This window comes from Tubulanus polymorphus, chromosome 4 (assembly GCF_964204645.1).
Source record: "Tubulanus polymorphus chromosome 4, tnTubPoly1.2, whole genome shotgun sequence".
Classification (NCBI taxonomy): domain Eukaryota; kingdom Metazoa; phylum Nemertea; class Palaeonemertea; order Tubulaniformes; family Tubulanidae; genus Tubulanus; species Tubulanus polymorphus.
In genome coordinates this window covers 1,776,908-1,800,820 of record NC_134028.1, presented here as the reverse complement: position 1 = coordinate 1,800,820, position 23,913 = coordinate 1,776,908, and the positions used below count along the sequence as shown (strand labels likewise).

Genomic DNA, 23,913 nt, shown 5'->3' with positions numbered 1-23,913 from the left:
TTACTTCATCCTGTGATTGAACAGTGATTTAATGTTCTCTCATCTTCACTAGATTCCCATCCGTCTAACTAAAACATCAGAACATTTCAACTCACCTAACCTCCCGACCCGACCCTCCCAGACCCCATCCCTCCCGACCCTCCCAGACCCCATCCCTCCCGCCCTCCCTCACCCCTTCCCTCCCGCCCTCCCTCACCCCTTCCCTCCCGCCCTCCCTCACCCCTTCCCTCCCGCCCTCCCTCACCCCTTCCCTCCCGCCCTCCCTCACCCTTTCCCTCTCCCGCCTCCCTCACCCCTTCCCTCCCGCCCTCCCTCACCCCTTCCCTCCCGCCCTCCCTCACCCCTTCCCTCCCGCCCTCCCTCACCCCTTCCCTCCCGCCCTCCCTCACCCTTTCCCTCTCCCGCCTCCCTCACCCTTTCCCTTCCTCACCCCTTCCCTCCCGCCCTCCCTCACCCCTTCACTCCCGCCCTCCCTCACCCCTTCCCTCCCGCCCTCCCATACCCCTTCCCTTAATGCCCTCCCACACCCCATCCCTCAATGCCCTCCCACCTAGCCCTCCCTCAATGCCCTCCCTCAATGCCCTCCCACCTAGCCCTCCCTCAATGCCCTCCCACCATGTCTCCTCAACTCTCTTGTCTCCTCAGACACCGCTCATCTGTACAATAACTACAAAACGATATGCCATTTTTCACGATTATATCAATTTCATATATAAATTGAAATCCTTAATCAATTGCATCATTGACGGGACTCACAGCTACTTTTCTACAATTTTGGAGGCATTTAAATGACCATATGCCTAGTGTGGACTTGAATATCACATGGCTTGAATTTTACAGATGATTTCTTTATCAATTTTCATCGAATCATTCAGATTATTCCTAACCAAACCTCAACACTCACAAAATGTTGTGAGAAGGCCAAACACAAACCAAGGACAAGAATGATGGCTGAGATCAAAATTAATCAATTAAATTTTTTTATATTGCTTTAAGAATTCAACGTTGTCACTCTGATGAACTGCTGATGTTTACAAAATATATGTCATAAATGATCCGTTTGACTGTAATTTGATTGTCTTTTCAAGTTAACACTCGAACCCAGTGGAACAAATCGAACTCCAGCCATTTTCCTTCATTTGCCATTTTTTCGTTTTTACTCTTTTCTCTACTTTTAGCGCTTGAGTCGAGGTAGGAATAGGCCCCTGCCCGCCCTCTAAGCGTGCAGGACACTAAACCTTCAAATTGCTCTCGGACCCTTCTCTTTATATTTCATCTTTTTTTGAGTCGAGGTAGGAATAGACCCCTGCCCGCCCTCTAAGCGTGCAGGACACTAGACCTTCGAATTGCTCTCGGACCCCACTCTTTATATCAGCATTTCATGCTGTTTTATTTTGTGCTTAGAAGCTCACGCGTTCGCTTTACTTTTTTTCTTTTCATATGGCTTTTCATTATTTGTCGTCTCACTAGAACTCTCATCAGTTCCGACTGGGATCAAGTTAACTCTTTTAGAGACAAACAGCAAAAAGTTGTGTAAGTTACACCAGCACCAGCACCAGCAGCACCAGCAGCAACAACGCTGATACAGATGAATCTTTCATTAAGTAGGTCATTAGTTCCACATAAATCATTTCATTCTCAAATACAGAGTTGTGAAGACAACAGAAATAACTTTTCATTCATGGCCCTGTTTTGGTGACCAAAGAGTTAAAGTTTGGTCTATGGTTCTGATTTGGTGACCACGCAGGGGAAATATAGCACATGGCTTTGGTTTGATAACATGAGAATAAATTTGGCTCATGGCCCTCATTAATGGTAAGTCAGTTTTATGTCCCTGGTTTGGTTCATGACCATAGTTCAGTAACTATATATAGGTGGCACTAAAGATGAATTTTTATATGTGGAGCAGTTTTTAGCCATCAAATTGTCCATCTGTATGAGCAAGAGAAAACGTACGTAACATGAGAAATTGAGGGTTGAATATTTTGAGGGGAATTGGACTTATCACTCATCACTTGTATGAAGTCAAGAATTACGTAAGCACTGAATGTGATAATTCACTAATTTGAGTCTACTGTCAAATAATACATCGATCGAAGTCTAAAAGCAATAAACTGACAAACTGATCGAGCACTGATGAAATTTTAAATAACAGTGGAGGATGAAATGACTTTCATAAACTGATATGATCGTGAAAAATGGCAAAATACACTAGATATCTCCCCCCGTGTCAGCGATAACGGGTTTTCTGCGTTAATGATTCTGCCATCTTTGAAACAATAAAATCTGTATTAAATTGATTTATCGTGCTGAAGATTCACGCATAGGCGGACTAACAGACTAATAGCATCGCGGGCTGGTTTCAATTCCAGAAACGCTCTGTACGCTGGAGCAATAAATCTTTATTGAATCGCAGTCAAGTCCATATTGTAAATCAGATTCGCCATCTATCCATAACGTTAAAATTTTCCTCACGGAAAATTTTACTTAAGGGGTGTCTACCTGTGTACCCTACACGAAAGTGTACCCGCATGCTACCTGTGTACCCTACACGAAAGTGTACCCGCATGCTACCTGTGGCAATTGAGGATTCCATGTATGACAGGTATGATCCGTCACGTTTGCTAGTGGTTACGTTACTTGGTTACCGCGCTTCATTTACTTCTACATTTCAATTAACTTCTAATCAACTTTTCCCATCGGTCAAAATCCAGTTCAAAGTTCATTGAAAATTAACTCATTTTCAGTATGTATCACTGAGTATATTGTTGCGCCATCTGGTGTGTGCTGGAATCCCGTTGATTTAAAATGGAGTTAATGAAATTAAGTGAACGCGTTTCCTACAAGTAAATCACTAAGATTTGTGCTAAAGGATTCTCAAAAACTTCAAACACAGTTAAATAATCTTAGATATGTAACTACTACAATGCATAATACGCTTTGTCAAAGTCTCAATGTAGTAGGAAGGTCTCGGTAGCCTGTGAAAACTACAACTACATCTGGTTGAATATCATGTTTTAAACTTTTTACAACTTTTAAATTCGGTTTCCTGATATAAGTTAAGTTCGCAGCCCTGTCTAGAATAGAATTATAAGTCACAGGTAGAAATATACTATCATCAATAGAACTAATATCGTGAATATAATAATAGAACAATAGTCACTCCGTGTCAATCTTTGTCCCACCTATAAATTGTAAAGTTTATTTCAGAAAATGTGTCCTATCTTTTCGAATAGGATTTAACTAATTATTAAGGATATCTATCTATGAATGGTGATAAACTGTACCACTGCTGTTCCCGCAAATGAAGCGTGTCTGAAAATCCATAAATAGTGATTACAAAACATATCACTTTTCTAATGGGTTTCTAATGAGTTCTATACTCTTCTTCAAAAAATTAAGAGTTTAGGTCTCTGTCTAAGAATCTGCAGAAAAAGAGGAAGCAGCAATGAATGTGACTGCATCGCGACTCTCGTCAACAAAGTCGTCAGGTTACAGTTTTTTAACTAGAACCAGTATTTACAGCGGTTTCTAAAATAGCACTGAAGAAGATAGAATACATCTTTCAGCTGGAAATGTATTCAAAAAGAAGCAGTAAACCGCCAGATATCAACAGTAATTATTACTATGATTATTGTTTCATTGAAATGTTCATTAAGCCGTTTTTTTATCGGAGCTAAGGAGCTGTTTGTGATCATTCAACACCTTAAATAATGGCCCTAAAAATTGAAATGTCCCAATTCAAAAATCTGGGGGCAATTATCTTATAACGATTGAGAGAAGTGACTGTGAAATTGCACCCACCGGGGATCAAACCCGGGTCTCATAAAAATAACAACCAGTAAAATATAACTAGTCCAATTGACCGGTGGTTATACAGCATGAAACATGACATGTTCCAGTCACGTATGGCCGCATGATGTGTTTCATAATGATTAATCCTTTCTTAGATTAAGAAAAAGATGGGACACATTTTCTGAAATATCCTGAACTTCAAGACTATTGACTTAACCATCTGTACCTGACACTAAACCACCCCCAACCTAGACCCTACACCCTACACCCTACACTACCTAAACCCCACACCCATACCCCTCCCTCCAAAGTCCTACCACCACCCATTCTCCCCACCCCTACATCCCACCCTAACTCCCTTGCCCCATCCCTCCCGCCCACATTGCCCCATCCCTCCCACCCTCCCTCGCCGCATCCCTCCCGCCCTCCCTCGCCCCATCCCTCCCGCCCTCCCTCACCCCTTCCCTCCCGCCCTCCCTCACCCCTTCCCTCCCGCACCCCTTCCCTCCCGCCCTCCCTCTACCCCTTACCTCCCCCCAACCCTACCCACCCTCCCCAAACCCTGCAGTTAGGTGAGTTGAAATGTTCTGATGTTTTAGTTAGACGATGGGAATCTAGTGAAGATGAGAGAACATTAAATCACTGTTCAATCACAGGATGAAGTAATGTAGTGATCTGTATTCTGTATCTGTACACAATGTTACATGTATCTGTAACTATTCAATCAGTATGAAATAAGTACAGCAGTTTAATCTACAGAAATTCTAACTCTTAAGAGAACACATGATCTGATTATCACGAAGGAACATGATTGATAACAGTTGTATTATTGACATCAGGAACCAGTTTCATATCGATTAGAAATAACATTTGAGTTGATCGCAATTTAGAAAACTTTTAAACCCGCTTACTGAAATAACAATCCAAACCATGAACTAATCCTAGCCAAATATTCACCGTTATTAAGAAATTTGAAATGATTGAATAAATGCAACAGGTTTCTGTGTTTTCATTTCAAAACATGGTTTATATCAAATACTATGAAACTGGTCCCTTAAAATCAAGTCAACAACCGATTAATAAAGATAAATGTAACTTATCTTGAATTTCCATCTATCGTCATTCCTGATGTCATGTGCTGAATCCAAAAAAGTCTGATAGTGAAACAATGATTCCTTCTTGTTGTCCTATGCAGAATCCAAGTGATTCCTTATGTCCCGTGCTGTATCCATGAAAGTCTGATTGTGGAACACTGATTCCTTGTTGTCCTGTGCTGAATCCAAGAGTGATTCCTGATGTCCCATGCCATGCGAAACCAAAAGTCTGATTGTGAAACACTGATTCTTTGATGTCCTGTGCTGAATCTAAGAGTGATTCTTGTTTTCCTGTGCTGAATCAAAATTCCCGTTGAACACGTTGAAGTGATACCTATAATAGACAAATCTAAGATTGTTTTCTTTCCTTCTTAGAAATAACTGCAGAAATTTAAAATTCAAACTTACAAATTAAATTGTTCGCTCCAATCTGCAGTTAAATGATTCACAGGGTTTTTCTATCCACAGTTGAGGTTTTGCATCTAGAGTTGAACATGAAATATAAACAAGAAAGTATTAAATGAAGAAACATGAAGAACAGATTATTATCTTAATCTTGTTTCAGAAACCGATGAAGAGAACATTTATTTAAACAATGAAATAAACTTACACTGTTCACACATTGTTCGATGTAATCAGTGGATGGAATCATTTAACAACAAATTCATTACAACACAGCGAGAGGAGATTGAAGCCCATCGTGGTCTAGAAATATCAGGATGTAAGTAATGGCTGACGATATGCTCGACTGAGCGCCACCATGTGCACCGTTCCCTGTGTAGGATGTGCCTCTGAAATAATGATTACCCACAATATCTGAGATGGAATATTTTGCGCCAATTATACCAATGTTACGAACACTTACCAAATATTGAAATACTGATTTGAGTGGTGGGAAAGGAGGGTGACAATGTTAGTAATTAGGTGAGGTTTTTGCTTTTCGTGTTATGGTAAAGCACGCCATTTTGATATTGCGTCAGTGTACCTCCGATTGGGATTCCCGCGCCGCCACTGGACTGGTTGCCTGTCCAATTCTGCGCTAGACTGGTCGCCTGACCAATTCAGCACAACCTGTTTACCAAATAGGATTCACTAATCTGTGTTCCGTAAACCTGAAACTTGAATCGACTTTTGAAGTTTCAGTTTCGTAAGAGTGCCTCCTTAAACCCATAACAGCACAAATAAACTTGGCCCAGAAGGTGCTGCCACAGCGGCAATATGAAACACTAACCCGGAAATGAAGCTTCCTAGCTACATGTAAACAAAGTCCTGTCAAATCGGAGGTTCGTATCCAGAATCAAGACATTTTTGGTTTAAAATGTAATATGAAAAGAGTTAATTTTGAGGGCCCATTTTGAGTTTTAATAGAATCAGAAATACAGATTTTGAAACATACGTGGTTAACAAATTTATTATCTAATTTGGGGAGTATTTCAACTCAAGACTGTTCTTGTTCTTTGTTTATCTTCTCTTTACCTTCCATTCCAGTGTAATAATGCCAGCCAACGCTAATGTGTTCATCCACTATGGACCATACGATAGTTGTGGAGTAGTAGACCACAGGGAACATAGATTACAGGGTATGAAATGTAAGTAGATTATACCTCCTCCAACATGTCCAATGAGAAAAGCGAGATGACTGTAGTCTGTTATCGGAATATCTCCTGGTTTCAGATGTTTTGGAAAATAAGGGACACAAAGTAGATTTCGTGCAAATAAACGATCGAAACATTATCGAAATCTGGGTAAATGGAGAAAGGATCTTCACTGACGATATTCGTCAACTTGATTTCGGTATTTATTTCTGCATTTTTCTGAGAAATGAAACATAATTGAACACCAGACTTAAGGGTTATTCGACATATATTTTCAGGTGGAGATGGTCATTTAGATCCTAAATGTTCAGATGCGTTAGAAGCTGTAAACCAAGCATTTTAATCACCATTGCTGTTAAAACCAATTCTTCAGGATCTTGAAAGATCAAGAATCTCTTGCTATACAGCTGCAATTTACAATGATAAGATTCTAAATGCTTTTTGTTAAAACTTTTTGTAAAATAATCATCTGGTAACTGTTTTTTTTTTTTGTTAAAAATGCTTTTGTTCATTTTGTTGCTGTTTTGTGAGATCCTCGTGTTACTGCTGTATCCTCATTTTGAAAGCATGGTAAATCCCGAAATACAACAAATCACGCACAGGAAAATAAGTGACAATTATTTTTGACATTTTATTAAACTTCTATGCATTGAAAGTTTTTACTCGATCCACATTCACTGAAGCGGTGACAATACAACAGTAGAAGCGCCACCTACTTGACACTCCGTGAATTAATTGCAGAGCAGACATCCTACTCAAAAGGAACGGTAGAACGTATGGGCTTCTACTGAAACCGAACGTTAGTTTTTGCCAAGCAATTTTTTTTCATTTCGTAGACTGTTCATTTTTTCTCGATTCAAAGTTTAAAAGTTGCCTTTGAAAACAAGTACAAGTATTTACGAACTGGCCAATGAATTGATTGATGGACCGTAGATTCAAATGTGCACTAAAACAGTAGCGTCTTCGGAGAAAGGGAAAACCGTACGCAATCTACAAATCTAAACAAAGCTTTAACAACTATTTTTGGCGTCAATCATTGCAGAAGAGAAAAAACATCACAGTTAAACAGTTAAAGAATAATGAAAAGAAAACGCACATAAAAACAATTTCATTATTCAACTAATCATTCGTAAGTCTCTGACAGAACTCTTGATTTCTAACTTAAATCACTAATAAGAGTGTTTTTGATTGATTGAAAAAATCTAGTAAATAATACAGAAAAACCCAATCAATATTAACCAGTCACTTTGAATCTCACGTTACCCTATATAACTTTAACTAAATAGACTATTTAAAAATGATTATCTGCAGAGAACTAGTCAAATCAAACATTTTCTCATACTCTCAACACCAGCAGTAGTATTCATTTATTCTTTCTTACGCCCTCATTTAAGTCATAGCATGGAAACCGACGATGGCCCAATCGTTGCTTTCTTTCTCGGTCTATAGTTTTTACGATTAAACTATTCAAGCCAAATGATGTTTAAAAATGAAATTCTAATTGGGCACACCAACAACATTTCATTACTATTTACAACTAAAGGCAACCATTCTACGGCTTGTTAAACACAAGGTTATATTATACACAGACGTAGTAAGCTTTCCACATAGGCTTTAGCTTCACTAATTAAGAGTAAATAAGATCATCTTTAACGTTCATAAACAGTCTGACAAGCATCGATTATTATCAATAGCATCCACAAAAACACTAGAATTTATAATTTTCTATAATACACACCATGTATGTAGCTGGCAGATGATCAACATTGCGTGAAAAACTAAACAAGACTTTTTACATAACAAGTTTTCTCAGGTTTGGACATTAATATCAAGTTCTAAACGATACAATGTGTTACACTACACGTCCTATTACAGTAGATTATCAAGCAGCACGCGGCCAGTATCTACACTGAAGATTTACACGAAATTTGCGCCGAAGAACCGAATTTCAAAATTTACCCCGAACTAAATCTGAATAAAGCTCGAAAATTACCCTTTTCATTTACTTAAACATTAATAAGTTAAACATGTATTCAATACATTCAACTTTAATAACTACAAAGTATTTACACATTTTGTTAAAACATCGTTCGTCGAAAATCAATCGCAAGGAAGAATAACCCTCATTTCTCAGCTCTTATCTTATTCAAAAATAATCCTAAATATTCAGGTTTTAGCCGAGTAACGAATAAACAAGTCAAGCACAATTCAGAAATTTTAGAAGACGAAAGATGGCATCATCGACTATAAACATGAGAGCGGTCATAACCAATCAATCTCTGTCTCAATGTTTCTTCACTTATAAACATAAATTTGTTAACCTTGCACCAAAGACGAAGACACCCAGTCATAAAAAGAGTTTGTAAATTGTAGCCGTGTCTATAGATATCCCCCGGAAAAATTATTCTATACGAGGTGAGCGAACATAGTTATGTGAATATACGAAATTTCTGTCAACAAAAACTCACACTAAGTTCAGTAAATATGCATCATTCAGTCGATGCTGATTATATCGAGATCTATTGATTTATTTGATAATGGTCATCGCGTCTCTCAGTAGCTGGTTCGATTCGATCGTGTGCATCTGTTTAATGCCTGTCGCGGTCGCAGCTGAAGCATGTCGTCCGGCATAACTATTAAATAAACAAAATACATGATTAAGATTTAAGATTTTGATTATTTGAAGAACGTAGTCCCAATACCGCTGTGTGTTATGAGACACTCATACTATTACACTAAAGTATTCGTACTCAACCAAGTTACCAGGAATCTGCTCCTAGCTGGGTCGTTACAGGGCATCCTCCCTCGGCAGGAATTCGAACCTTGAGTTTCGAGACTCTTCAATGGCAAGAACCGCCCGATTAGCCCGAATGAGCAGCTTAGAATAGGATACCCTCGGGAGATACGCTAAAGTGAGGCTTTAACCCATATTAGCGACGTATTACTCAGTAATATAGAACTGAAACTAGCTGATCTCTAGCAATTGGAATCTAAATGAAAAAGAACTTACAAGCAACGTTCTCCATTGTGATACTTGTTGAGTACAGCTTCCATACGAGGGTGTATATACGACCAGGCTCCTTGGTTTTTATGCTCTTCCTGGACCCAGCATACTTTAGCATTCGGATATTTCACGACCTCTTCCCTTACTAAATCATACGGGAACGGACTTAACTGCAAATATAAATATCAATTCAGATAACAGCAACAACAGCTGAACTGGTTATAACAATTATTCTTCCGTTGTAAGTGTAGTAAGGATTGGAACTAGTTAAACCAATAAAGACAGATGCTAATTATCCATTTCAGACACAAACCTGTTCAACTCTGTGAATCGCTATTTTCTCGACTAATCCTTTCTTTTCTCGTTCTTTGATCAATTCGAAGTAAATCTTGCCCGAACAGAATATGTTCTTTTCGACCTTTTTCGGGGTTTCATTGACGGCGCTATCGTCGGCTATAACTCGTTTGAAGTGGGTACCGTCTTGCATGTCATCGAACGATGAACGAGCTTCCGGGTGACGTAGTAAACTCTTCGGCGACATGACGATCAACTGAAATACGATTTATTAAAAGATTGAACCGATGCTATCCATTATCAGCTGCAGGGATTCTAAGGGGTTGAATTCAACTAACCGGTTTACGTATAGGTAAAGCAATCTGTCGTCTCATCGCGTGGAAATAATTTGCAGGCGTTGTGCAGTTCACTACAAACCAATTGATCTCGTGAAGCTGCTGCATCTCAAAGTTTGGCCCGATAACCTACAAAATGCAGACAATCATTTTATTGAACGAACTTCAGTTAAAATATTAAATTCAATATCATAAAGATCAAAACATGGAACTGGATGTGGCTGAATTGTATGATTGATTAAATGAGTTGAGTAAGTCGTGTCGATAAATTAAACTTACAGGGAAATGATCTGGATCATCGCTGGACATTTGCAGGAAACGCTCCAATCTAGCACTGGAGTGCTCCGGTCCCTGGAGAGATACATTATCAATATGAACATCTACATAAACAAAGCAAGTATCGTAAAGCCTTTATGAATAATCAGAATCATCGTACCATTCCTTCCATTCCGTGAGGCAGGAGTAGCACGATACCACTCTGACGAACCCACTTGCTCTGACCAGATGATATGAACTGATCGATTATACACTGCGCAGTGTTGTGGAAATCACCGAACTGAGCTTCCCAAATCACCAGCGAGTTCGGGTTAGTCAGAGAATAACCAACATCGAATCCTACAATAAAAACACAATCATAAACTATAGACATTAAATAGAGTGGCAAACTTGGCAAAGATAAAACAAAGAACTTATCAAATAAAACAAACTTAAAATGTCAACTCCAATAAGAAAATTTGAAAAATTGCACACTGAATAAATTCATCAATACACATGTAACCAAGAAATATTTTCACAGAAAAAAATGACATTGTAAAATAGTTCCTCATTGGGCCTACCATTATTATCGGTTTTTTTTGTTACAATACAAAAGGCATAACTTGTAGAGCAGAGAATGATTGTCTGTGAACTTACCGAGAACAGCGTATTCAGACAATGAACTGTTACATACAGTGTACGTCGCTTGTTCTGGATAAAGATGATTCAATGGAACGTACGTTTCTTTATCAATCTTCTGATGGTGAAGAACGTTGTGACGATGACTGAAACATCCATGAAACTTATTTCAGCAAAAATCAAAACAATCCCTTTAATTTGTAAGAAGCCTTTTTATACCTGAATGTTCCACGTTCGACATCCTGACCGCTGAGTCTGACGTGTACCCCGTCTTTCAGAAGGGTACCCCACGCTAAGGCCTCTCCCATCGCCCAATCAGCCATGCATTTCTTCGACAAATCTTTTCGACCTCTCAAAATCCTCTTCAGACCTGACAAACAAACAAACAATATTTCAAAATTATTTTCCAAATTTTTTTTAATGCCAGACAACTGCGTATTATTTAAGACTTTACCTGGATGCAGAGCGAAGTCATCGGGACACGACGAAAATACATCAGCGACGTGAGAAAGAGTATCTTTATCGACACCGGTCTCCGGCAGTTTCATCGCGTCTTTAGTCTCAAAGAATCCGGACCATGGCGAATCGAGCCAGTCGCTGTTTCGTACGGCAGTTTGTTTTTTAGCGGCGACGTACGATTCTTCGCAGATTCGATCGTACGTGTCTCTTTCAGCCTATTACAACAATCAACATCGTTATATTTCATTTGAGTAAAATCTAATCAAAATCCAGTGTTTTCAATAAGAGCCAGGTCCTGGGTCTCAGACCCGTCTGTCGTTTTTTAAGGACCTGTTCTTTCAAACCAGCTTTCGTTTCAGGGACTGTGACACATTATGGGACCCTCCTGTTTTTTGAAGGGACCTGGCTTGTTAATTTCTTACTGAAAACACTGAAATCAGTAGTACTCGGACCTAAACATTGAGACATCTAGGGCATATACGTTCTTAACATTGTTTAAGACCTGTTGAAAACTCTGAAACTAATTTCTGACTAAAGACGGACAATTGAACAGACGTTAATGGAACGGTGGGCAAAAGATTCGAACCTCAAAATCTGTACGTTGTATGACGTCTTCCGATGTCAGTTTCTCCACGTATTTATTCATGACGTTCGGTTGACGCGCGATTTTATTGTACATCAACGGTTGAGTAAACATCGGTTCATCAATTTCATTGTGGCCGTTTCTACGATAACAAACCTATATAACAAACGGATAAAAACATTACTCAATAACTGAGTCGGTGAATATACCTCATCTCGAGAGCCTCTCTCCATCTTTACAACACCAAAACACAAATCTAAAATTTATCATTCAAAAACTTTCATTCTAGCTGCAGACCAGACTACCTCATATCTTTAATTGTGAGTAATTTGACTTCGAAAAATAGCACTCGGTAGCTAATTGAAAATGAGCTAGAAGTCATTTTGATTTTGAGGGAATTTTGATATTTTAGTCTAACTACTCTCAAACGGTAGTCATAGTCAAGTCTGTAGCTGTAAACTGTGATAACTCTTACCAAATCAATAACGACATCTTTTCCCCATTCGGCTCGCCATTCTGAAGCTACTTTACACACATACATGACGGCCTCAGGGTCGTCTGCGTTCACGTGGAATATCGGAGCGTTTACAACGCGCGCTACATCCGTACAATACGGCGACGATCGCGACGATCTCGGATCTGTTGTAAATCCAATCTGTAAAAGAGAAATTCCCCAGAGTTTGCTAAGCTTCTCATAACTCAGTATTCCTGAATATGACTATAAGGGAATATAGTCGAAACATTGAACTGAATGAACTATTAGCTCAAAGAAAACATTTCATCCTTTATATTTCATCATTAGTGTGAGATTCTATATCACATTTTTAAACGTTAATTTTTCTAATTTTCAATTTTCACAAATGATTAACGTTGATTTTCAGTGATTGTTAGTTATTGTTACCTGGTTGTTGACGACGATATGAATAGTTCCCTTCGTCGTGTAGGCCGGTAAATCCGACAAATGGAACGTCTCGTAGACAACGCCTTGTCCAGCGAAAGCAGCATCTCCGTGTAACAATATACTCATAACCTATAGACAAACATATCGCAACAACATCCAATCAGTATTGTATATGTAGTAGTGAGATGTACAGCCAATAGCTGCGTTCGTATCGGAGAGTGAAATATGGTGTCCGGGGTAAAGTTAGTCGTGACGAGGCGAACCGGCTCTGGGGGTTAGTTCGTTCGGTTAATTCAACAATTCTGACAGTGTGGAATCCATAAGAATAATACAGGCAAAGCCACATCGATTTAGATGAAATCTGTTTGATTGAGACGACTGACTGAACAAAGCGTCAGTAAACGCCGACGAATGCAGCTGATATTTTGTACGAATTTCCTCGTTAAAAGCATAAGTTAATTCATCGAAGAATCGACTGATCGTTTACGAAATTGAAACTAAACTAAAGCAACATTTTCTAACTTCAAAAACAGCAGTAAATAAAACATTCAAACTTCCATAGACGACTACATAGAATCAGACCGTGAATCCAACGGATACCTCTCGGGAGAGAGTTTAAATCGGACAATACCTTTTTGCCGTCGGTATCACCTCGGTAGAATTGTTCCGCGCGTGTTTTTCCCTGCACGACCGGATTTACCGCTTCTAAATGCGACGGATTCGCGACGACCGAAACGCGAATGTTTTTATTCGAAGCGCGATTCAGACGTTCGTGCGACAAACCGAGATGGTATTTCACATCGCCGGAGCCTTCGTCTTCGGCGTTCAACTGCGAGTCGAATTGACAGAATATCTGCTCTAACGGCTTACGGCAGACGTTCGCTATGACATTCAAACGACCTCTAAAATCAACGATACAAACAGAATTACTTAAAACCGATGTTAAATTCTCGACTATTCGACAGTTTTTTGTCGCGGGCTAACCTGTGAGGCATGCCTATTATAAAACTATCAACTCCATCACTACTCGATTGATCTATCACCATCTTCATGGCGGGAATTAACACTTCACATCCCTCCAAACCGAAACGTTTCTCCGATGACCATTTCTTTGCCAGGAATTCTTCAAATCTACAAAAAATCATTGATAACGCTATTTATTATTAGTTTGAACGTTTAATTTCACCGAGGACAGATGATGTGACGAATTGTAGCGACCAGTAGCATCCAACCGTAAACAGAAAACAGAACAATTAATGGCTTGATGGGGATACAGCGCAACTTGGATATAACGACCTCAGATATAACAATGATTCAGCGGTTACAACAAACTTTGATATTCCAAAAAGAAAACTTGGAATTTCATCCAAAGAAGGACAATTTTTAATCATCACAACAAACACATTTTCTGGTCCGATGAAGTAACTAGGTCGCACTGTATATGTGGTTTCATTACCTCGTAGATCGAATGAGTCGTTTCATCAGCAGACGTTTTTCATCGCCTGACATTTGCATGATACCCGGCGGTTCAAACCTTCGTCTGATCCAGTCGCACTGGTCCAGATTATTGATAAACATATATTCAACCCCGACAGTTTTACAGTATATATCCTACAATATACAAAACATACGTCGGAACACGTTTCAGATTGATGAAAATATTCAAGTCAGCATTTCTAATCTTACCTCGAGGCGTTGTTTGATTTCGCGCAGGGTAAGCTCCTCCTGGCTTCCGCCGATGTACGTCGTTTTAGGCAGACGGAATACTCGGTCAAGGTCATTCTCACCTGAAATACGACGTTAAAATCGAACGCAGATAAATTTCTATTCGTAAACGGTTAAAATACCACTACGGCCACACCTTAATTACATAGATTCTTATCCACCTTAAATTTCTAACTGAAGGTTTACCACAACCTAACTAAAATGTGTTCTAAGTCTGTCATAGCTCGAAGTAATGAGCCCATAATTCAAATATTTCATATTTAAAGCCGGGCGTAGTAAGGACTTGCGAGTCCGCCTACGTCCGGCTTAATTTTAATATACGTATAGATGATTGGTGGCACTAGCAGAATGCATAGCGAAGAGAATGTGCTTCTGGCTTTTTCTGGAAAAATCAACTTCGCAAAACAAGAAAATAAAGATTTTGGTTTCTATTAGAATGTATTACCAACATATGATGTTCGTTTCTAAATTCTATGCATTATGACGATTTAAGTTTTCCGATTCTAAATTCAAAATCTAAATAGGACTGCCTATGACCAGCTGGTAACAATGTAATGTAAACAGTTGAAACATCTGGTGACCAAGTTTACAAAATAGAAAACTCTATCGAAAACCAGTGAATTACAACTGTAACGTGAAGCACGATGCATCCTGCAGGCAAAACAACCAGTTAAATAAAAACCCAGAAACACATATATGAAGATACATAATACACAGGGTGTCTCAGAAATATGTGTTACCCAAGTTTAAAGGATACTAATTCATTAACTATAATCTTTATTATTGTTTTTAGGGGGGGGGGGGTAAGGTTGGTAGACCTGGATGTTCGCCGAGATGAAATGTTGAAATGAAGTGATAAGTCATGTGAAACGGAGTCGAATGAAACAATATCAGTTAAGCGGACCAGCAATTTAATTAAGGAGAAACCTGTTTCAGTTGATTTAATATCAATGTCTCAAATCATGTCAACTGGCAGCTGATTATCAATCAATAAACGAACACAATGCAAGAACTGTATTTCTTATATTGGTTCGACTCCATTAATGCCTAGTGCTCAGAGCCATGCACGACTTTCTATTGCATATCAACATTCCCTCCTCGAGCAAACATCTACCAATCAAACCCCCAAACAAATCTATTTCAATCGAAGCATGAACTATTAATCTTAAAGCTACGGTAACACAATTTTTGAGACACCCTGTATAATACAGTTAGATAGATAACATAGACATAATAATATAAAAATGGAATTTTGTACTGGGGATGAAACGGAACCTCAGCATATATCATACCACTACACAGAAAATTCTATATATCTATACCAGGGTTCCTACAGATCAGTCAACTCAGAATTTAAGGCTAATTCTAGGGTATTTTGAAAGAATTAAGGGGTCCAGTTTCGCTACAATACTATTCCAGAGCTTGTTGCAGAATGGTTAAATTTGATTATCAAATCAAAATGAGAAGTTGGAATCTGGGAGCAGTCAATAAGGCGTCTTATCTAAATTTACTCGTGAAAAGGATTTACATATATGTGAACCAGTGTTATTCTAGGTATAACTACATAGACCTTTCTGTGATCAAATAAGTTTCTTAAGATCAGATCATAGAAGTGAATACACTTCTATGATCTGATAGAGGGAAATAGAGTGATTGTGCTCGGTTCTGGGCCCAGTTGACACAAAAATTTCAAACTTAAAATTTTCAAAGATTTTATCGAAAATTTATGAGAAAGTCGAAGAGTTGAAGAATGTTTTTTGTGAATAACTAGGCTTTGGAAATAAAAATTGTCTCTTACTCTCTCGAAAAAAGTGATAAACCACTACTATATGTGAGCATACAGTACAACAACACACTAAAGCATGACCATCAAAATCACACAACGTAAACAAAATGAAATAAATTACAGATGACAGGCAGGCTTCACACATCCTTGCCTGGCTTTAACTTTTTTATTTGGTTTAGCGATTGATTTAGTTAGAGGAAGCGTTCTCGACGCAGCGCGCGAGATCGACGCAGCGCGCGAGAGGACGGGAAGGTTCTTTTATTCATTTCGATCTTTATTTCTGTATTCATCGATCGAATTAAAGTCTTATCTTTCTGAAAGTGTTGTTAGTGAAAGAAAACATTCAAAGTTAATATAAAATAGTTACATTGATTACAGGGTTAGAACATGCCGCTACGCCTGCTGGTAGTTAGTCGTACAGAACGTCTTAAAATATACCTTTCATATCTATTTTTTTTAATTACACATTTGATGAATAAAGTCATACGACAATTTGACCTGGACTTTCATCGTGTGCTAAATATAAAACGGGTGAAATATTTTTCGAAGGCCGGGACCCAATTTATTGATTTACGGAAATCATGTGTCCAATGTCAAACGTTTATTATTCAAAAGATCTGAATTCAAAGTATTCCAAACGTTATTATCATATTTCCAATAAATAATTCAATATTCTCACGATACTTAGTGTACTTCACCGATAGATTGTATGAATATCTACATATCGATGATACTAGTATTTGTTTGTATTGGTCATTAAAAACATACTGGATAAGTTTATTGTCATTAAAGCCCAATATTCTAGTTTATTTGTGAATCCACCAACGTTTACCAGCAGAACAAAAGTAAGGTATATATAGAGAATACAGCTATATAGATAGTAACATTCTGTAGCGCGTAGAACTACCCCTAGTACTTAAACAACATAATTCAATCGATCAATGATATAAACTGAACATATTTTTAGTTAACGTGTATTTGTGTATTGTTGTGATATGGAGAGGAACGTTTTCTCAGCGCACAACTTTCTGAAATAAATGTAAGCTATAAACAGATTGTTACGTAAATACACAATCAAAATCAAAACAATAAATCCATTAGTCGTCGATGACGCATAAATCGAAGTCTCACATTTTAGAAATTTCTAAATTCTAAATGGCAATTAATGAGGGCCGAATCTTCTATTTAGGTAACCTAAAACGACGTACAACTATTATTAACATGCGTATCAATAAAAAGATTAGTCCGTTTTCTAAGTACGACATGCATTATCTATTTCTGGCCAGGATTCCGTAAGCTTTTAGTTACAAAACATCAATTTTACCAGTCGAGCCACGAAACGCGGATTGAAAGGTTTTACGGTGTTTTGATTAGATCCTGTCCAGACGTATAGATTATTGATTTTTTCAATCGATGGTAGTAAAGAAATCAGCACGGAGTTCATCTATCTATATAGTATGATAGTAGTGAATACGGGGTGGTCCAAAAAAAACAACGTCATACAGTAGACATCATTACAACATACTGTTAGTTTTTGCCGATAGTTTGCTAAATTGATATCGAAATTCTAGGTTTTCGTGCAACTCATAAATCATTATATCGAAAAACGCAGTTCCATTTATAAGGTCATTATAACGAGGTTCCTGTGTTTTTCCACCTTTCCAAGGCCTTCACTAAGATGGATATGAAATTTTCTTATGAAGGAAATGACACCAAAAACTATGGGGCCCGGTTTTATAGACTGGTATTATCTTCAACCTGCGGGAAAGTTACTATTCAATAGAACCTATAATTAAGTTTCATAATAATGGCAGTGGAACGAAAGTTACTTTACGAAATCAAGAGTTTTGGGTGTCATTTTCTATCTAATTAAATTTTGCTTTCCATCAATGTCGATAGGACTCGGAAAATTGGACGTATGAGGTTGTTGCTTTTTTGGATCACCATGTATAGAAATAACAGAAATCATAGAAGAGAATGGCGGATAATTTCTAGTGTCCCCTGACAGCGATAATGGTGGCTACAGTTCCACAGTAAATAAAGATACAGTACAGAAAGTTATTAATGATCGAGATGGTGAAAATCTTACTACAAACGACAACAACCCAGCATTCGACATTTGATAAACAGCCAAATAAAAACAACAGACATAAACGTAATACAAAAACTGCTCGAAAAATCCATAATCAAAACATCGAAAGCAATCTGTACAATGTACATAGATTGTGTGACATTCAAGAATTCAGTGATAGATTTTAAGTTTAAAAGAGCTTTACAAACAATTGGTGCTTCCTTTAGTAAAATATTTCAAAAAGATAACGTCACAAATTGATTATTCATAAAGGCTTCTTAATGGTACGTATGAAATGTAAGCTGGATATACTCGATTGAAAGTAAGATAGCCACCAAGCAGCCATTAGCGGAAAACGTTACTTTCAAAACCGAAAGAAAAAATCACACGTGAAAATATGCATAGTAGATAATATATACGGTATATATATATATATATATATATATATATATATATATCGGCTTATGATAGGGCGTTCGATTCGCTTCTCAGAACAACTCGGGTTAAATATACTCTCCGAGGAGGTGTATTCGGCCTCGCCCGCGGAGGAGCTCGTTTGTACCACGTGATGGACAAAATGAACGACTCACGGCATTCCCCGAGATAACTCCGGGCTACCCGAGCAGGATAATCGCCCGAATCGAACACCCTAGAAAATAAAGTTCTACTGAAATAGCATTCTTTTACAGGAAAAGAAAACGCGTAGACGTGAAATGAATACTTGCTACAACCACACATACACAGAATATCAATGAACGAGTGCAGGAAGATATTTCACCGTTCAATTTGTTGTATTTTGAGGTATTTTTTTTTTTCACGTTTTTACGTCTTACCAAACTGGTAATAGGGCATCGTCAGTTGTACTGGAACGTTTATATTTGGTGATAAGGCGAGTGGGTCCAGGGCTGCTAACGTATGCCCGGCGATCTACAATTATAAATAAACATACACCACTATGGAAGCTGTATTTAAGCGCGATGTAGGTCCTTGTCAACGGTTGTTGCCGGCGTTCGTAGTTGATGAGGGAAGCCTGCCTGTCTGTCTGCCTATTCTGGTGTAATACACACATGTTAGTTTAGTTTTTCCAGTCTGTTTTCAGTATAGTATATACGTATATGTAAAGTAGTGGTTGTCACTGGAGAGATGGAGACGTGTACATCACCCTTGAAATATGACGAAGTAACAATTGTGATTGAAACTGAATCTGAAGCCCTGTCCTGCACGTGCCGATCTGACTGTTTAGCAACTAAAGACCGTCTATAGACCGCCTTCAGGTTTCAGTATTTCTCTAGTTTCAAACCTGCGAAGGAAACAGTACACAATGCGCATACAGGGCTTAATACACTTTTCTTATTCTAATAATGACCACCGTTTTAAGCCAGCATGCAAAATTTAGTGGTAAATATTGAGTTGCCTCGACATGAATTCTATAAACATAGCGCAACAGAATGAGAGTCCTTTACAACTTCAAAAAAATGCAACGAAGCAAATAATACATCAACATTCCAAGAGTGATGCACATAGGAGTGTCTAGATATCGATGTTAAAGGGTTAATTATGATGAGTAATCAGTAAGACAAAATGCAATTTTGACATAAAAATGATGATTTCATGAATGAAAATAGAAAATATTTCAAAATACAGAAATCTGTACGAACAGAATCAAGCTCAGTGAACGTTCACAATCATACCCATCATCATTTTTAATGCAATCGCCACCATTAAAGTAAAACACAGACGACATGTGTTTTTGTTTTCTTGCTGATCCACTGTAATGGCAGATAGCGGCAGCACTACCTACCTAGACGGTAGTTTTGTAAAGTTAATTCTGGAGGCATGGAAGAATCGAGATCTGCACTTAGAATACCGAGAGGGTCTAACTGAGCGATGTTATGACCCCGAACCTACAAACAGAACACATCCACTACAACACACAGATGTATGTATTGGCGGTCACATTTCAAAAACATTTCGAACATCAAAATGAACGAATTAACAGCAAATATCTAATTTCTAGCATAAATCAATAGAATAGAGGCAGTTAACACACAATTATCGCAGGTGTTTTGAGAAAGTTTCAATTGAATTTGAAATACAGAGAATTAAAACATCATTTTTGATACTACAGTCAAGTAGACAACCGACATCATTAACTTTTGAATGTCAGTCATTCAAATTAATCAATTTAGTGGACTACGGCACCTACCGTCTGCGTGGGTAACAATCTGACAGGAAAAATGCTGCCTTTCTGTTACTGGTTACAAAACATACATGAATTCATCAAATTCAAACAATGCATGTACAGTAGTGTATAATAAAAGGCTTAGATTTTCAAAAATATAAAACGTAGAGCTTCAATATTTAATGCTGTACCGAGAAGTTTTGCTGAGAATTTATGAACGTTGAAGTAATTGGTGGTAATTAACGTTCAGTCACAAGATCGATTTCCCTATTCATAAACTATGTGGGAAAATAATAAGGGAAATCACTGAACTTTAACAACAAAGCATTTCAATTATTAATGGAAGAACACTTCAGATGAACACTTGAAATAGGTCAAGCGAGTAATAAACGGGTCAATTCGTAGTAAAGTCTAGTTAAACACGAAAATATGACCAACGGAGTGAAATAAAATATAACGAACAAATATCGAACACAAGAGATATCGAACCTTCACGCATTTATCAATAGATTCATAAGACTCCGAATGGTCAGAAAGTTAGCAGAAACCAACTGATTGGAACCGGTGTACATTACCTGATATGATCGGATGATAGCTTGTACAGAAAGATGATCTGTGATTGTCTTCGTATCTGCAGATGCCACTTGACTCATCGCTGCAACTGGACTCAACGACATCGAATCTGAAGTGAGTGACGGTGGCCGTTGGTACGCCTGCCCGGGTTGGGCGCCAGCTGTTGTATTGCGAAAAAATGCATCCCAAGACTGAAATGAAAAGTAAAATATCTTAAGCATTACGCTAAAAGGGAGCTTATAGCAACAACTGTTTGCTAAATAACATTTAAAAATATTCTATTTGACATTCATACGTCCATGATAAAAGATTTCAAATATTACATTAATTCCGTTTCATTATCAACACGTCAAGGGGAAATCTTCTCAAGGAAAATTAAAACATTTTTCAGACCAGACGAACGAATACAAAAATCAAGAACAGTCGACAAGTCTTAAAGCAATACTTCCTATGAGAAATAACCTACCTTATGTACACTTTTGGGATCTTCGAGCCAAGAGTTGTACATCTCCTCCATATAACTCGAAGAGCTGCCATTGAGAAATGGTTCGGCAACTACTTGCGAACTGTAACACTTGACTAACTGTTGTTGAAGAGGGTGTCTTGAGATGTCATTCCTCGAGAGAGCGCGAAGCGTAGGAGCCAACGCCCCGAAACTTAACGTCCGTAATCTTTGCATTTTGTGTGCGTCGCGTTTAGCTCTCGATCAACTTTTATAAAACGTCCGAATTACGTTGAAATGTCTTTTGTAAATGACGAGGGTAGGATTTGGCATAGGAGCCACTCTGATTACGCAATCATTCAATTTGTTTGATGAGTGAGTTACTCGTTGGGTTTTCCCCGATTATTTGTTTCTTTCATTCGAATGGTGAGGAATTCAACTTCCTTGTCTTTGTTGACATTCCAATACTAGATCGACTGTTGTTCTGTCAGTATTTTGAAGCCTGAAAGAATGCGAGATATAGATTGACATAAATAAACAAATATATCGATGTTGATAGAAGTTTTATTTATAGATGGTCTACCATTGATCGATGACTACGCCTACATTTAATCACAGACTCCTAACGTATACATGTTTATTGAAATTACTTATTTCAAAGCTTTTTCAAATAAAGGCTGCCTGGCATTGTGTTGGGGGCTTTCCTTCTTTTCGAGGAAATTTTTTTGTGACAAACGCAAGTTCAATAAATTTCAGTTTAAGCAAATCCAAACTAGGGGTCCAGGGAAACCACGCCCACTTGGGAAGTGGTTTAAAATGCTCAACAGAATATCTCAATATTCAACACTCCCTGGTAAAGATTCTAAGAAAGCAATGACTTCTTTCTTTTAACAACAAGTAAGGCTTAAACTAAAGTTGACTTTAGTTTTTGCCTGTGGTAAAATAGATTTAACCATTATAAACAGCTGTGCAGCAACAGCCCGTACATGCTCCAACAACTAACTCAACCTATCAATTACTAAGATAAGCGAAACTGTTTTGATTCAAAGTCTTCGTTATCAATCAAATCCCTGTCCCCTAGGAAAATGGCACTAAGTGCATTATTGGTCTCGTATTCGACACAAATAGTCATAAAAAGCTACCGACTACTAATTACTGAAAGATAAAAATATTAACAAGTTTGTGCGAAATCAGTTTTAGTTCTGAGTGCAAAATCCTCACTCTAGAACAAATTGATGCATAATACACTCAGATCAACCAATGACTTATTAATAAATTTATGGATGAAAATGTTACAAGACGGGAGGGACGAACGGAGAGCATCATCATGTGGTGTGATAAACAGTAAGTAACATTATAGTCTGAATACCAGTCGTTGTTACCAGTTCCCTACAACGTCTGACGCTAAAGTATCATCATATAGAGGTTATCTCAATGCAACAACTGATTTTAGTGTCAAATCGATGCATAATAACCTCCTCAGATCAACCGATGAATTATTAACAAATTTAAGGATGAAAATGTCACAAGATGGGAGGGACGAACGGAGAGCATCATGTGATGTGGTGTGACCTACTATACTGCGTTGTTAAAGTAGTAGGCTCCAGATTTGACTGTTGTTTTGTCACGGTACTGAGAATGACTGACATAAAAATGCAAACGGATTTCATCTGTTAATTCTATCCTAAAGCAATGTCAACCAAACTCGCAACACAACATTATTGACGACGACAAACATCCATCCGGTGGGTGAAAATCGACCAAAAGTCAACAACATGACTGAAAAAAACTAGATAGAGAGAAACTACGGTGTCTACTGTCTGCTGAGGCGCTGTGTGTTGTTTATTTACCTCCTAAGTATTTTCATACAATATCTCGAACTGTGACTGTGAGGTGTATCAGTCGAGGAGTAAATGAGGCTTCGATGAGGAGAGAGTGATCGTATTTACACGGCTATCGAAAAATATTCGGTGGAAAATTTACTTTTCTCGTCGTCCTTCCGACCGTCCTTCCAGCTGTGGTATGGTGTTGAAAGCTCTATTTCGATTGGTTGCTGAGTTGGAGGTTTGCCGCTCGGAACCAATCGATCGCGTCGACACATCCATACAGTTCTTTCGAGGTCATTTCAAGATTTTAAGAGATGGCAGCACAGGCTGGTAACGGCAATGTGTCGAAATATT

General features: G+C 38.2%; 2 protein-coding genes across 3 annotated transcripts; one reads left to right on the top strand and one right to left on the bottom strand.

The window, feature by feature from the left end:
- The first annotated feature begins 6,124 nt into the window (after nt 1–6,124).
- On the top strand, nt 6,125–6,953 carry LOC141904574 (UPF0728 protein-like). Of its 2 annotated transcripts, none has more exons than XM_074793186.1 (4): nt 6,125–6,172; nt 6,378–6,478; nt 6,564–6,683; nt 6,763–6,953. In XM_074793186.1, exons 2-4 carry the CDS (start codon nt 6,385–6,387, stop codon nt 6,825–6,827), a joined length of 279 nt encoding a protein of 92 aa, XP_074649287.1. In that variant the 5' UTR covers nt 6,125–6,172; nt 6,378–6,384; the 3' UTR covers nt 6,828–6,953. The 2 variants fall into 2 exon arrangements, with proteins under 2 accessions (XP_074649287.1, XP_074649288.1); XM_074793187.1 differs by having other exon boundaries at nt 6,160–6,209.
- A 145-nt stretch (nt 6,954–7,098) lies between these two features.
- On the bottom strand, nt 7,099–23,743 carry LOC141904233 (2-oxoglutarate dehydrogenase complex component E1-like). Its single transcript, XM_074792796.1, has 20 exons — nt 23,584–23,743; nt 21,758–22,235; nt 21,294–21,482; nt 20,338–20,440; nt 14,641–14,741; nt 14,411–14,565; nt 13,939–14,085; nt 13,586–13,856; nt 12,955–13,083; nt 12,529–12,708; nt 12,057–12,209; nt 11,466–11,685; nt 11,231–11,381; nt 11,030–11,157; nt 10,554–10,732; nt 10,397–10,468; nt 10,121–10,246; nt 9,802–10,038; nt 9,495–9,658; nt 7,099–9,117 (listed from the first exon to the last, which is right to left on the bottom strand). The coding sequence occupies exons 2-20, from the start codon at nt 21,968–21,970 to the stop codon at nt 9,012–9,014; spliced, it is 3,024 nt and encodes a 1,007-aa protein (XP_074648897.1). The 5' UTR covers nt 21,971–22,235; nt 23,584–23,743; the 3' UTR covers nt 7,099–9,011.
- Between the last annotated feature and the right edge of the window lie 170 nt (nt 23,744–23,913).

What these genes read in the sequence shown, in the direction of transcription:
- LOC141904574 (XM_074793186.1), top strand. Translation starts at nt 6,385, where the DNA reads ATGCCAGCCAACGCTAATGTGTTCATCCACTATGGACCATACGATAGT. An exon ending in TAGATTACAGGGTATGAAAT is followed by an intron (nt 6,479 to 6,563) that starts GTAAGTAGATTA and finishes TCCTGGTTTCAG; the next exon opens with ATGTTTTGGAAAATAAGGGA. An exon ending in TATTCGTCAACTTGATTTCG is followed by an intron (nt 6,684 to 6,762) that starts GTATTTATTTCT and finishes ATATATTTTCAG; the next exon opens with GTGGAGATGGTCATTTAGAT.
- LOC141904233 (XM_074792796.1), bottom strand. Translation starts at nt 21,970, where the DNA reads ATGCAAAGATTACGGACGTTAAGTTTCGGGGCGTTGGCTCCTACGCTT. An exon ending in CTTTACCTATACGTAAACCG is followed by an intron (nt 10,039 to 10,120) that starts GTTAGTTGAATT and finishes ATCGTATTTCAG; the next exon opens with TTGATCGTCATGTCGCCGAA. An exon ending in CGATTCACAGAGTTGAACAG is followed by an intron (nt 9,659 to 9,801) that starts GTTTGTGTCTGA and finishes TTATATTTGCAG; the next exon opens with TTAAGTCCGTTCCCGTATGA.